General features: G+C 39.4%; 2 protein-coding genes across 2 annotated transcripts; one reads left to right on the top strand and one right to left on the bottom strand.

Annotated features, from left to right (window-relative positions):
- Window positions 1–776: 776 nt before the first annotated feature.
- Window positions 777–10866, top strand: LOC113493915 (lactase-phlorizin hydrolase-like; the record flags this gene model as incomplete). Its single annotated transcript, XM_026871947.1, has 20 exons — window positions 777–858; window positions 933–1080; window positions 1291–1457; window positions 1843–2175; window positions 3079–3224; window positions 3443–3590; window positions 3831–3994; window positions 4277–4426; window positions 4501–4589; window positions 4915–5034; window positions 6982–7124; window positions 7276–7423; window positions 7584–7750; window positions 7929–8189; window positions 8739–8827; window positions 9345–9492; window positions 9725–9888; window positions 10038–10187; window positions 10495–10583; window positions 10674–10866. Coding segments are annotated over 20 exons (3030 nt in total), but the record flags the coding sequence as incomplete, so codon positions are not given.
- Window positions 10867–11176: 310 nt separating this feature from the next.
- LOC113494398 lies at window positions 11177–14619 on the bottom strand. Its single transcript, XM_026872715.1, has 2 exons — window positions 14529–14619; window positions 11177–11762 (listed from the first exon to the last, which is right to left on the bottom strand). The coding sequence occupies exons 1-2, from the start codon at window positions 14559–14561 to the stop codon at window positions 11301–11303; spliced, it is 495 nt and encodes a 164-aa protein (XP_026728516.1). The 5' UTR covers window positions 14562–14619; the 3' UTR covers window positions 11177–11300.
- Between the last annotated feature and the right edge of the window lie 499 nt (window positions 14620–15118).

The raw sequence follows: 15118 nt of genomic DNA, 5'->3' as shown, positions 1-15118 counted from the left end.
TATTTTCTCCAACATGAGGGATAAGTAGAATAAAATAAATGCCTACATAATCTTTAAACTTATCATAATCTTTAAATAAACAAACTATCAATGATTATCTGATATGCTAACAAAACTATAAATTTTCAATTTACTTCTTAATCCGTTAAAAGCGATAGCTACGATCAAAGGCTAATCAATACTATAAAAACTAATTGATGATAAGGATCTTTCAGTGTTTAACATGGGTTGGTTGCAAGCTGTGCTTATAAGGTAAGGCTAAACAAATAATAAGTGGCAAAAGAAACGGCAAGAGTTTGGAAGATGCTTGTCATTATCAGAGAGCGTGAAGCTGGCTACCTTCTTAAATCATTTCAAGCAAATAACCTATTTAATACTACATGATGTCACCAGGAATTTCAGTAAACAGGGTTAATTTTCAAAGTGAATTTGAAAATTTTAAAAATAACCTGTTTCTGAAATAAAGTAAATATTGTCTGAGTTTACCGTGGGCAAATATTTTATTACGGTTTACTCACGCGTATTTATTGGGATTGCCCAACTGATCATGTACTGTACATACGCAGGAGTCAACCGTGATTAAATATTTAGGAATCCATCTCAGGAACCTCACTAACGAGAAGACAGAAACGGGGATTCCCATCGGATACATATCTTGACATTTTTTGAGGCGGATCTCAGGCACCCGGGACTAGAATAAGCAATTCGAAAATTCTAATCTATTTATATTACCTACACAGCGCCGTACTGGCCGTGTCCTGTACAGCCTCTAACTGGTCCCCGTGTCCTTCCCGCCAGGGTTCAAGTTCGGAGCCGCCACAGCCTCATACCAAATCGAAGGAGGCTGGAATGCCACTGGTGAGTAACAATTGTTAAAAAAGTAGTATCTGATGTAAATCTTTCTACAACTATCATAATTCTCTGTACTATAGACAAAGGCGTGAGCATTTGGGATCGGTTCGTCCATGAAGACCCGACTAGAATCCCGAACAACGACAATGGAGACGTCGCCTGCGATTCATATAATAACTGGGAGAGAGACGTCGAGATGGCTGCGGAACTAGGATTACACTTTTATAGGTAGATATTGGACTTTTTACGAAAAGCAGCCGATTGTATCCAATTGTATTCGATCCTAAAGGGCTTTCAATCCTGACACACCATCATAATTCCCCTGTTCTTATTCCTTTTTTTATTTTGAGGTCTTCGCGGCATGATACTCATAACTCGTAGTGAACGAAATATCACACAATCCCCGAATAAAAATCGAACCAATTGTAATTGTTCCAGATTCTCCCTATCCTGGTCCCGTATTCTTCCGACTGGTTTCAACAAACGCATCAGTGAAGACGGAGTGAGATACTACAACAGCCTGATCGACGGTCTCCTGGCGAGAGGCATCGAGCCCTTCGTGACTCTGTACCACTGGGACCTGCCGCAGCCCATACAGGAACTTAGTAAGGACGTTTTTGCCACTCCAGATAACTCCCTGTAATTACGATGTTTATTTATTTTAGTGAACCAGAAAACGGTTCAGGTGTAAACCGGACTCATGGTTAAAGGGGTAAAAAAGTTAAAAGTAAATCGATTGGGGAATAAATAAATTTGAGGGATTTTGAAACCTACAAAATTTTTTTTGTATACTCGTCTAAAAAGTGTTAAACACGATTTTTTTTGTGTTTAGAGAGGCAACGAAAATTCATCATCTGAACTGTCTGGCTATTGCAGTTCCTATACAGTCTGTAGAAAAACGAACAGATAGCGGTCCCTCTGTATCAGGGTTCCGTTTTTACCCTTTGGGAAGGAGACCTGAAAACCAATAAAGTTTCTGTCCACTTTCAGGTGGTTGGACAAACCCCCTCATTGCCGAGTGGTTCGCTGAATATGCGAGGGTTGTGTACACACTCTTCGGTGATCGCGTCAAGCTATGGAACACCATCAACGAACCGATTATGGTTTGTGATGCCAGTTACAACACTGGGTCATATGCTCCCGGGATTAAAAATTCCGAAATAGCTCCTTACGTGTGCAATAAGATTCTCCTCCTGGCGCACGCTAAAGCTTGGAGGATCTATGATAAGGAATTCAAGCCGAGATATCATGGTAAGAGTGCATTTTTTTTCGAAATACAACTCCGAAGACTCTTGAGTTTTCTCTCTATTATCCTACGGAAAAGTCTGAATTTAGCCTTACTCTAGCTTATGAACATTTGCACAGTAGTCGTACAATCACAGCACGTATTTCACGCAAGTATTTTGTGACATATATAGCGCTTTCGAAAATTATTTAAAAATTGATCCCGTTCATTCACTGTGCATTGGGAATTTTCAGTAGCCGATATTTTGATAACCAAGATCGAACATTAATAATGTCTGTGGGCACTATGGACACGTGGAGTTTTGATAGGAACACAATCGTCATCGTCACCTCATGTGCAAACAAGTTAATCCAAACTTTATTGTTAATACGCATGTTTATATCTTGTAAATAATACAATAATAAATTACAAAGTGTTATATAAATGAATGATGTAACCTTTATAATTGTCATAAAACAGTAAACGTAATCACAATGTCATAAATTGTTTGTGTGATGTGATTATTGTTTATTGCCAATACCTAGTGTATAAAATTATCATATAGCGAATGTACAAAATTGAATTCCTCCGTAACGGCTCGACCGATTCTTATAAAATGTGTACACAACATTTTATAAGAATCGGTCGGGTATTCGGTAGGTTTGAAAATCGGAATACTTCTATTTTTCATACCCTTTCTTGTTCCCTAAAACTGATTTGTATGGTGAAACAATTTTTTCCTGAGACAGCTAGTGTTAAAATTACACGTCAAAGCTAACCAAACTTTTTGACGAATAGAATTTTATAGAAGCGCCTTTAAAGTATTAACGGGTGAAAACCCTCCAATAGCTTATACTTCGAAAGAGACGAGCCTAGTGCATTGCAGCAGCTCCATTGCAGGTTTTGGTCCACCACTAATATAAATACACTCCTTTCTTTGGCTGGAAAAACATAATAGGAGCTTGTGATACGAGCACCGTGTACCGTACCAGCATGAGAAGGAATCTCCTCAATCGCTCAGCATCAACAAAAGCTTACTAAATTGTTTTCTTTTTCAGGCAAGGTGTCGATAACAAACAATTTAGTGTGGTTCGAACCAGCCAGTGATGAGTACAAGGATCTTGCGGAACTAGCTTTACAGAATTTTGTAATTATAAATATTTCTCATCTTTAGACATCTTTTAATCATCCTACAAGACATAAAGGCTTTAAAAGCAGCTTGTTGCTATTTTCTGAAAGCATAATGTAGCGCCATTTCAATCCAAAATGTACAGCCATCACTTGCAAGACAAAACGAGATTTCAATTTTTTACACATTTTTAAATTTTCGCCGTCATTTTTACAACAAATGCTAATAATTTCTAGGGAGGTAGATACTCTCATCCAATTTACTCCAAGGAAGGAGGTTGGCCACCAGGTATTGAGGAAGTTATGGCAGAAAATAGTTTTAAAAGAGGGTATTCCAAGTCTCAGTTCCCAGCATTCACACAAGAAGAGAAGGATCTGGTCAGAGGTGTGTTCAGCGATATCTTTCTTGCTTCTTATTCTTTAATTTTAGATAACATATTTATTGTATATCCTGGAGTCGGAATATCATCCCCTAAAGTAAATCGTGAGAGATATGAAAGCGCGATCCCGCCTCATAGTGCTAGGTCTTGCCTCAAAAATTGCAACAGCTTCGCATTAATTAGTGATGGTGGCAACACCAAATAAAATGTATCTAACCTTAATATTAATGGAAGCTTATCTATAGGAACCTACGATTTCTACGCCTTCAATCATTACACAACTCGGCATATTCGCAAAGCAAAAGAGGGGGAGACGTTCACGGCCTTCCCGATGGGAGATGCTGAAGATCTGGATGCAATCAGCATTTTACCCGAAGGGAGAGAAATCGGAGCCACGTCTTGGTCCGTGGTAAGGAAATACTTATTTTGTTGCCAGCTGTTGCCGATACAAATAAAAATGATCCTACGGTAACATAATCCTGAATTTTAATCCCGATTTCATTCCCGATTATCTTGAAATAACTTCCAAGATATAAATTATCTGTGTATCAAGTCGTCTACATCCGTTTAGTGGTTTTTGCGTAACATAAATCAATACTTCAGTCATTCTTATTTTTCTAAATGTGTTCGGATCAATTTTTTGATACAAGATATTTTATTGGATGATGTTTGCTCCTTCTTTAATTTCCAGGTGTATCCCGAAGGTATGCGTCATATATTAGTTTGGTTAAGGGAACAGTACGGTGACATAGAGTTCGTGATCGCTGAGAACGGATTCCCGACGTATGGAGGTCTGGAAGATAGTAACAGAGTTAATTATCACAAGGAATACTTGGAACAGGTGAGGGGATATTGAGCTCTAGTTTCCAAAATAATGATGAACTAGAATGAACCGAAACCTACTTAAAATTCCAGATATTACTTGCCATCAATGACGGAGTGAACGTAACTCACTATACTGCATGGAGTCTCATGGATAACTTCGAATGGGTCGATGGATACGCGTACGTATTCTTTTCTTTATACAATCCTTTAAAATATATGAGTTGTTTCTACACACTCTGGTGATTTTTTCTCTTCAACTCGCTCCAGGTTACTGGGCTTTTAAGTTACTTCCAACATTAGTCCAACGAGTCGAGGATAGCAACCCTCTTTTATCCATAGCAGTCCGGACCACTTTTTATTTCATTAAAAAAATTGCAATATGTGTTTATAATGTTTGCTTTATGATAAAGAAAGAATATACGTACTTATACAAAGCAAAGCCTTAATATTAATTATTTTTTATCAGTTTTGTGCAGGCGTTTAAAATTACATTCAATATTTCAGCCCCAAGTTTGGTTTGTACGAGGTAGACTTCACCGATCCTAAGCGCACGCGCACTCCGCGCCAGTCCGCCTACTACTACGCGAGCGTCATAGCGCAGCACTCACTCGATGTATCGACAGAGTAAACATGAAAACACATACTATGGACCTACCACGACTTCCTAAAGCAAAATATTACGGTCGTCAAAGTGAGATAGCATACGTACTACTTCACGTAGCGGCATCTCTCTTCAACAACGGCAACACTAATGGTAGGTCGCTGACAACAAAAATCACAATGATTTAGATTCACTATTGATAAATTATAATATTTTTTTTATAGATATTTGAGAGTTTTCTTTTTTGCTGCACCTGTAAACCAGGATCAACAATTATAACCGGCAAAAAGCAAGTAGCACTTAAGCTCGATGCGTTCTAGCGAAATGAATGACTGTCCAAACCCAAAACGAAATTAATCAAAAGTTACAAATGGGGGGAACAAAAAATAATCTGCTTTACTAATAATCTAGTCTGTTTTCAGCGGCTCCGCTTTGTGTACGTCTGTCTGAGAGTCTCTAGAAGTCTCTAGAGTCTCGAGAATCAATAGCACTAGAAAGCCTGCATCATGCCGGGTTCTAACACTTTTTTAGTTCACAAATTTTCTGACAATATTTTTATTAGTTAATCATGAATGGGATATCAATAGCTCCGTCATGTAGAGTCGGGCCGCTCTCTGCTAATATAGACTTAGTAACTTGATTATTTAGACAGGTGTCAGTCGTTTAACAAAAGTGAAATTAAAAACATGATCCATCAAACATGACGATGTTTCTTTACAAATTGTCAATGACTAGCTATTGCCCGTGACTTTGTCTTCGTGATCGCGATGGTATGAATTTAGTATTAGACAATTCAATAATCTTTAAAGTATAGCTACTGGTAATGGTTGGTAATAGTTTTTAGGCTGGTTCTTTTCCTAAATTACTTTGTCCTATTAAAAAAATTCAGCCTAGTCTTCTCCCTAGGTTTGCAAATTCGTTTATGTATTATACAAACAGTTTTTTTTCTGTCAAGAGGACGTCGTTACTACTAGGCGTAATTGATTCGTAGTGTTTACTTTGTCTATATGAGACAACATACATGAAGACAGACGGACCAAAGTAAGTAACGTTCACGCAGCAAGTATCCTCTACATTGTACAGCCAATTTTATTATATTTATTTGTCTTAATCCGCCAACACCGTGTCACGACTAAAGTCAAGCTCATACTATAGAGATAAAAAAGTAGTTATGATCTGTTATTGTGCGTCATGGGTTGGTTGCAAGCAGTACTCTTAAGGTAAGAGAAATAGTAATATGAATAAACTAATAAACAATCAATTTTCATTTAAAATTTAATTTATCTTTTTATTTTGTAAAAGATTTTTACAATAAATTAGACTAAGTAATATTTAATTTACATTTTTAAAACTATATCAATATAAAATGATAAATATACATTATTTACAAAGCGTCAAAAAAGACATCTTCATCCCTGCCTAAGTCGGGAATCGTGCCGAGAAGACTGGCTGCATTGCCACGTTGTATGGCAATGTTAATTCTTTGGGCAAAATATAGACCAGCCTTCTGAACATAGGTAGAGTCGACCAAACGCTTTGCGAGTTCTTTATAAAGAACTCGTGCACCTGGTCCCCATGTCTCGAACGTTTCTACCCCAAACGGCTCAAAAATATAATTAACAAACAATTTTATTTGCGCTGGACTGATCGGTATCTTTGAATTAAATTAATAAAAGGACCGTGCAGTAAGCCAGTATTTAAGGTATTATTTTTACTTTGGTAGCAGTTACGTCATGTTCCCTTTCTTTCGCTGACCTTTGCATCATGCTCGTGAACGGGTGTTGCCTGTGTTGACGGGTCGTACTGCTGACCTCGTTCTAGTCATACCTCTTTACTGTTTTGCAGCGTTTCCTTAATAAGAAAATTATGATACAATTTTGAACAATACTTTAAAAAGCGACAACGTGCATTGGACTCTGTTGCGTTGTTTCTTCTTCCCAGCCATGCTGTCTATATAATTTATTCGTCTAAATGGATTTGATCTTGATTTTGAATGTCTTCAGCGCCTTACTGGCTGTGTCCTGTACAGCCTCTAACCGGACCTTTCCACTGGGATTCAAGTTCGGAGCCGCCACAGCCTCATACCAAATCGAAGGAGGCTGGAATGCCACTGGTAAGTTTAACACCACACTAGCACTTTTAGCCCCCATGAAGTTTTAAGCATACGCAAACCAAATCTTGTGTCCAAAATTTCGACCTTGGACCGAAATCTCCCGTAGGCTATAAGTTTTTTTCACCCTGAATACCTCTTCTCTGTACTACAGATAAAGGCGAGAGCATTTGGGATCGGTTTGTCCACGAAGACCCGACTAGAATCCCGAACAACGACAATGGAGACGTCGCTTGTGACTCCTACAATAACTGGGAGAGAGATGTCGAGATGGCTGCTGAACTGGGACTACATTTTTACAGGTAGCGATCAAGACTTGTGTACTATTACTAATAACTCTGGACTATTACGTGAAAATCTGTAATGGATTTTTTCGACAATTCTTTGATCTATCTAACCAAGGGCGTATCGTCGAAATCGACTAGATAACGTCTAAATTACATTTCGGATTTATTCTTCCAGATTCTCCCTATCCTGGTCCCGTATTCTTCCGACTGGTTTCAACAACCGCATCAGTGAAGACGGAGTGAGGTACTACAACAGCCTGATCGACGGTCTCCTGGCGAGAGGCATCGAGCCCTTCGTGACTCTGTATCACTGGGACTTGCCGCAGCCGGTTCAGGAACTTAGTAAGGAGTTTTACAGATGTTCAAACAGGATTAGACTGCACAAACTACTTCTCAAAATTAGAGTCAAATTTGCGAAGATTATCCCAAAACTTTTCCGTCAGTCTTGTAGGTGGCTTGTGCTTTTTCTTTTGGTTCCTTATGATCACTATTCTGTACAAAAAAATAATTCTGTTTCCAGGTGGTTGGACTAACCCCCTAATTGTCGATTGGTTCGCCGACTACGCGAGGGTTGCATACGCGCTGTTCGGTGATCGCGTGAAGCTCTGGCTGACCTTCAACGAGCCCGTAGTTATGTGTGATGGTGCTTACAATACTGGACTTATTGCCCCTGGGATCTTGAACCCAGACATAGGGTCTTACATGTGCAATAAGGTTCTCCTTATGGCTCATGCTAAGGCTTGGAGGATCTACGATGAAGAATTCAAACCGAAATATCATGGTAACACATTTTGTTTTTTTTTACTTGGCCTGATCCTCTTTGCACGACGTGCCGCGTAGGACAAGAATCTGAGTGCTTACCCTGAGGCTGGGTGTCTTTGTCCTTATGACTTGAATGTTTGTGAAATTATGGAAGTAGATTTTTCTTTTTTTTTTTAATGTTCTCGAAATACATTTTTTTGTTTTGCTTTAAGTTTTTTTTCAGAAGAAGCAAAATACTCTTATCTACCGCGTATTCATATTAAAGTATTTAATGTAATCTTTGTATACAATTCATTAAGGAATCCCAAGATTTACAATCTCAAGGCATTAAGCGGCTGTACTGGCTGTCGTGTTTATATCAATATTATAAAAATGTGTGACGTCACTAGTGTGTCGTTTATAAATTACTTGATTTGGGTATGTGTTTACAAAGTTGGTTCTGTATATAAATAATTATACTGTTTGAGTGTATGCCACTGAACTGCACGCTTTATTTTGAAAACTAAATTTTGGAACCATAAGCTTATTAGTGCAAAAATCTGTTAGCTAATAAATTTTACACTTTCAGGGAAGGTGTCCCTAGCAAACATGTGGGTGTGGATCGAACCAGCCACTGAAGATGACAAAGATTTAGCAGAACTAGCTTTACAGAATCTTGTAAGTTCTCAAATTTGGTCCATCAAGTGAATGACTGCTACCTGAATGCTACAAGCAATAAAAATTCTAGCTTGGCTGCTTATCAACTTAAAGAGCCGAATGCTGATGGCAATTAAGAAAGAGGCAGTGGCTTGCGGAAATGCAATATGAAAAGCAGGAGATTTTACATGAAAGTTCAGTATTAGTCAGTAAGAGTCTGACACCAACCCTTACCTCCTATAAATTGTGTATGAAAATTCTCCCGTGTAACCAAAAAAATGCGTGTTTCTCTTACAGCATCTAGTGTGGTGGATGCTGTCTCATTTTCTATACTGAGCACCTTTCCAATCCTCAACGAGAATGTCGTGCCCCATCGCAATAAACGGTGCATTTTGCATATACTCTAGGTTAAGTGGATAGCTACAATTTAGCCAGTAGATTTAATTATTTTTTTGCCGAAATGTCTCTCGACCCTGGATACAGTTACCGCTAAGTTATCTTTGTATTATTTTTTATCTTAATCTTTTATTATTTCTAGGGAGGTAGATACTCTCATCCAATTTACTCCAAGGAAGGTGGCTGGCCACCAGGTATTGAGGAAGTTATGGCAAAGAACAGTTTTAAAAAAGGATACTCCAAGTCTCAGTTCCCAGCATTTACAAAAGAAGAGAAGGATCTGGTACGAGGTGGGTGCAGAATTGTGTTTTGTAATTTTTTTCTACTCTTTGCTGCAAATAATTAAAAAACATAGGCCTATAGTAAAGCAAATATCCTTTAAATACTTTTTGTTTACGTCACTAAACACCAACTTGGTCCAACTTAGTAGTTCGCTTCTGACATCTATTCTTATTCAGACAAGGTTCCAGTGCTTTGGTGACTAAATTGAATTTGATTGCAACCTTCATTGCATTCCAACAGGTACTTACGATTTCTACTGTTTGAACCATTACTCAACTCGTTTCGTTCGCAAAGCAAAAGAGGGAGAGACATTTGGGCCTTTTCCGATTGGAGATGATGAAGACATAGGAGGTATCATGATGTTGCCAGAAAACAGGGAAGTAGGAGCGTCGAGTGGGTCGGTGGTAAGTAGACTTTTGAACAAAGCTTTAAAAAAATCAGGAGTTATTTAATGAATAACGGCTTATTCATGCGTATTGATTGACAGCGCGACTCGCGATTATTTACTTTAAAAATATGAATCCGACTCATAAAGATATTATGAAATTTGCAGAAGTACCCAGAAGGCATGCGTCGTCTTCTGGTTTGGTTGAAAGAACATTATGGAGACATAGAGTACGTGATCGCCGAAAATGGATTCTCTACGTATGCAGGCCTAGAGGATATTAGCAGAATTGGTTATCACAAGGATTACTTGGAGCAGGTGGGGTCAAAAAGACTTTTAAAAAATGCAATGTTTTTGTAGCGGTGACTTGCGCTGCGTGTCCTACACGAAGTGCCTGAGCTTATCCTCTTTCGAGTTTGCTTTCAAAAATATACACGACTGGGCCCAAGAATCTTTCCGTATTGGGTACCATATTCCGGTTTTGAACATTGATCACCTCGCTTATTACTCTTGACTTCTTCCTTTGCCTTTTTTGGGATCCAACATTCACCTCATGCATTAAAATCCACCGCCACCACGACAGTAGGTCTAGGAAAAATAAAGCTTTGAATTCTTAACATTTCAGGTGTTACTGGCGATCAATGATGGTGTGAACGTAACTCACTACACAGCCTGGAGCCTCATGGATAACTTCCAATGGAACGATGGCTATACGTACGTATTTTTTAAATCCAATCCACAAAAAGCAGATTATTTTCTGCCTCGACTAATTTAAACATTTATTTAATACTCTTTTGTTTTCAGGTACAAGTTTGGTTTGTACGAGGTAGACTTCACCGATCCTAAGCGCACGCGCACTCCGCGCCAGTCCGCCTACTACTACGCGAGCGTCATAGCGCAGCACTCACTCGATGTAGCGACGGAGTAAATAATTTACTAAGGTTATAGGATCGTTATATAATATTTATTCAGAAGCAATAAATAAATAAAAAATGAATCATATTCTCTTTCACGCAGCAAAGAAGAATCCTTTTAGGAACTATTTTCAATTACAAAATAGTATGCGTCGAGATCTAGTTTATAGAGTCATTAAGGCTCTTCATCTAAAAAAAGATATCCGCGGTAAAACAGAAAAAAAAAAATTACAAATATAATAAACACCTAAAACCCGACTCTTCTTTTCTTGGGCATTCGAGCGCGACAGTTGTTGCATCCTATTGTGTAATTTGCTGACACTGATAACGTGTGTTGTGACAGTTTCAGTATTGTTATGTCCAAGGGGTCGTGGAAGAAGAAATAACAACCGATACGTACAAACTCGTTTATTCGACTGACGCAGCAGTCATTAAATCACACGGTGTCCGTGGTCTACCCTATAATTGTTCTTAAAAGATATATGTAGGTACCCACATAACATCCCTCCACCTCTATTTAGAAGAACTTCTTATAATCTACAACAGGCCTATTTCGTTTCGAGCGCGGGTCTGGCTCGGGTTCTATAGAGGGAGTTGCCAAGGTTGCTTCCTCTTCCGTGGAGATGTCACCGTGAACAAGTCCTGAGGTCGTCTCTGGTTGTGCTGCTGACTCCTCAGCAGAAACTTCGGGCTGCAGCTGGTCGGTGCTAGTCGGATGTGTTGGCAGTATGAATGCGGGAACGATCTTTTCACATGACTTATCTTCTCTCCCTCTATATTTGAGCAACTGGTTGGCGTGTCTTTTGATAATTTGACCCGATTCAGTTAGTTGGACTAAATATACAGTTTTTCCTACACTTTTAATAATCACACCACGTGACCAATATTGTTTTTGTTGACTATAAAGTTTTACCAGAACTTGGTCACCCACACTAAACGTAACTTTACGGTTGCCACGATAACTGTCAATCTGCGAACACTGCTTAACTTTAACCACTGTGTCAAGCGCTGCGTCGGATGGCATGGTGGTGGTCGGTGTCAGGAGGTCCAACCGACATCTCAAATTGCGTCCGAACAATACCTCTGCCGGTGATCTGTTTGTGGTCGAATGTTTAGAATTCCTATAATAAAGCAAGAATTCCGATATTTTAACATTCAAATCTCTTAAACATGTACCTGATGACAAGTATGATTTTATTGCCTTTTTTTATAATTTTTACATAACTTTCTGCTTGTTCATTGCTGGCTGGGTTATATGTTGGTGAAGTTAAATGAGTAATGTTATTACGATTGCAGAATTCTTTAAATTCATGTGATATAAAAGACGTTCCGTTATCTGAACAAATCGTATGAAATAAGCCAAATCGTGACATTACTTCGCATAGTTTTTCTATCACTACTCGCGAAGAGAAACCCGTTGAAACATCAAAACATTCCACCCATTTCGAATACGCATCTACTATAATTAAAAATGTTTTACCGCTGATCGGCCCTAGAAAATCTAAGTGTACGCGATGCCACGGCTGGGTAGGGAACGGCCATGGTGTGAGAGGGGTACGCGGGGGCGCGGCGCGCTGCGATCTACACGCGGCGCATGAGCCGACGTACTGTTCTATAGCTACAGACATACCCGGCCACCAAAATCTATTGCGTGCTTCTTCTTTCATTTTTGTGATTCCTAAGTGACCTGTATGTAACTCTTTCAATACTTTATATCGCAAACTATTTGGAATTACTAATCTGTGGCCCCTCATAAGACAACCGTTTTCTACAGACAACTCTAACCGGTGGCTGTAATAAACCTTAATTATTGGTTCATTAATTTTATTAGGCCAACCATTTGACAAGTAGCCGATGACGGCTGTTATTACCTTATCTAGCTCAATCGCGTTCTTAATATCCATCATTGACAAAAATCTTTCTTCTTCGTAAACAAAATACACGTAACTGGATTTATCTACTAATGACTCATCATGCGCCGAGTGCGTGGCGGTTATTGTTAAATCGTCCGTTATCGATCGACTTAAGAAATCCGCACAATTATGTACACTGCTTACATATTCAATTTTATAATTGTATGCGGATAGGAAAATAGCATATCGCTGTAAACGATTTGCTGATATCTCGGGAATGCCCTTGTCTGGATTAAAAATTGTAACCAAGGGTTTATGGTCAGTTCTCAAAATAAAAGGTTGGGGTCGACCATACAGATATTGGTGAAATTTTCTTATACCAAAAATTATAGCGGTAGCCTCTTTTTGTATTTGGCTGTAGCGTTTTTCGGCTGCATTCAGTGAACGAGAAACATACGAGATAGGTTTTTCTATACCGCCTTCGACCTGTGATAACACGGCGCCTAAACCGGTCGGTGACGCGTCGACAGTTACAATTAACAATGCCTCTGGATTAAAATGCGCTAATGTAGTCTCAGACACTAACTCGCGTTTAATTGTTGACACTGCTTCATCATGTTTCTTAGTCCATGCCCAGGGCTCATTTCTTTTAAGTAAGTCATGCAGGGGACTTAAAATCGATGAAGCGTTTTTAATAAAATTCCGATAATAGTTTACCATTCCTAAAAATGATTTTAGTTCTGTAATATTACTAGGAACTCGACTTTGCGTAATAGCTTTAATTTTTTCTGGAGATTTATGCAATCCATTACGGTCAATGACAAACCCTAGATAGGAAACAGATTCTTGAAAGAAGGTACATTTTTCTAGGTTTAAAACTAAGCCCGCTTCTAGCAACCTACGGAAAACTTCATTCAACCTGCTCATCATCTGATCTTTGTCTACTCCGCTAATCAAAATGTCATCTAAAAATAAAAGAGTACCATCTAACCCTGATAGAAGCGCCTCCATGTTCCGCTGAAAAATGGCGGGGGCACTCGCTAGTCCGAACACTAAGCGAGTAAACTTATATAAACCTTTGTGTGTGTTTATACAGGTCAGCATTTGTGACTTCTCATTAAGGCATAATTGATTATAGGCATGCGAAAGGTCTAATTTACAATAATACTTGCCGCCGTGCAGTTTTGAAAACAGCTCGTCATACCTAGGTAAAGGGTACTTATCCACAAGTAACTGTTTATTAATTGTCACGGAGTAATCGGCACACAAACGTAACGAACCATCTCGCTTTAAAACAGGCACAACGGGACTCGCATACTCTGCGTATTTTACAGGTACTAACACTCCTAAATCTACAAGACGGTTCAATTCTTTTTCTACCCTTTCTCGAAGCGCAAATGGTAAAGGTCTGGCTTTAAAAAAAATCGGTTTTGCGTCTGACTTTAATGCTAAGTCTACCTTTACGCCTTTAAAACAACCTAATTTATTTCCAAATAGTTGTGTGTATTTTGAAGCAATATTTTTTACAAAATCATTACAGTTATTTAACGAACATATTTGCAAGTTGAAGCGCGAAAAGAAATCTCTGCCTAATAAAGGGGGGCCTCCATTCCGTACAACATAAACTCCTATTGTGAATGCTTTATTGTTATATGTAAACAGTAGGTTTATTTTACCCAGAATAGACAACTTATCACCGTTATAACTATGCAAAATAACATCACTGACTTCTAATGTTATGTTAAAAAAGTATTTATTATAAGTTTGCTCAGAAATAACGGTAACTGGTGAACCAGTGTCTATTTCAAAAGTTAGCTGGATCCCATTGACACAAACAGACTCCCGCATCGGCTCGCCGCGTACGGTGCGAATATTATAGCACATGTGCTTACCGTCATCACCAGCATCCCCACAGCACTCGACATAGTGTTGCTTATTAAAAGTTTGTTTACACATTCGCTTTAGATGTCCTTGAACGCCACACTTTTTGTACTTATAACGCACAAAACGGCAGCTCGATGCCTGATGACCTGCGTAGCCGCAGGCCGTACATTCGCCGCCGACGCTGCCGCCGCCGTTGCCGTAGCTGTCTCGAGCTCGCTCGCCGCAAGCTGTGGTTAACATCCTGCGCGATTGCGCGCTGCGTCCGCGTGCTGCGCTATGCTGCGTGTCCAACTTCATCACTTGAAGTTGCGTACCCGCGTCCACTTGCCGATTTGCTTCTTGTGCTCCCATACGAGCACTGCGTATGCCTTCAGCTATTTCCAAGGCCTTGCTCAGGGTCAGCTCGGACATCGCCTTGGTGAAGAGTTTATCTCTCTCTGGTCCAGGTGCCATGCCCAGCACAAAACGGTCGCGAAGCTGCTCGTCAAGGTTTGTTGACACGAACCCACAGTATACTGCCAAACCACGTACTCGTGCCGCCCACTCTGGCAACCCTTCGCCGACATGTTGCGTGGCCCCATGAAATTTATGTCTCTCC

Source organism: Trichoplusia ni, chromosome 5 (assembly GCF_003590095.1).
Source record: "Trichoplusia ni isolate ovarian cell line Hi5 chromosome 5, tn1, whole genome shotgun sequence".
In the NCBI taxonomy this organism is placed as follows: domain Eukaryota; kingdom Metazoa; phylum Arthropoda; class Insecta; order Lepidoptera; family Noctuidae; genus Trichoplusia; species Trichoplusia ni.
The sequence above is the reverse complement of the archived record's forward strand: the minus strand, read 5'-3'. Positions and strand labels throughout refer to the sequence as shown.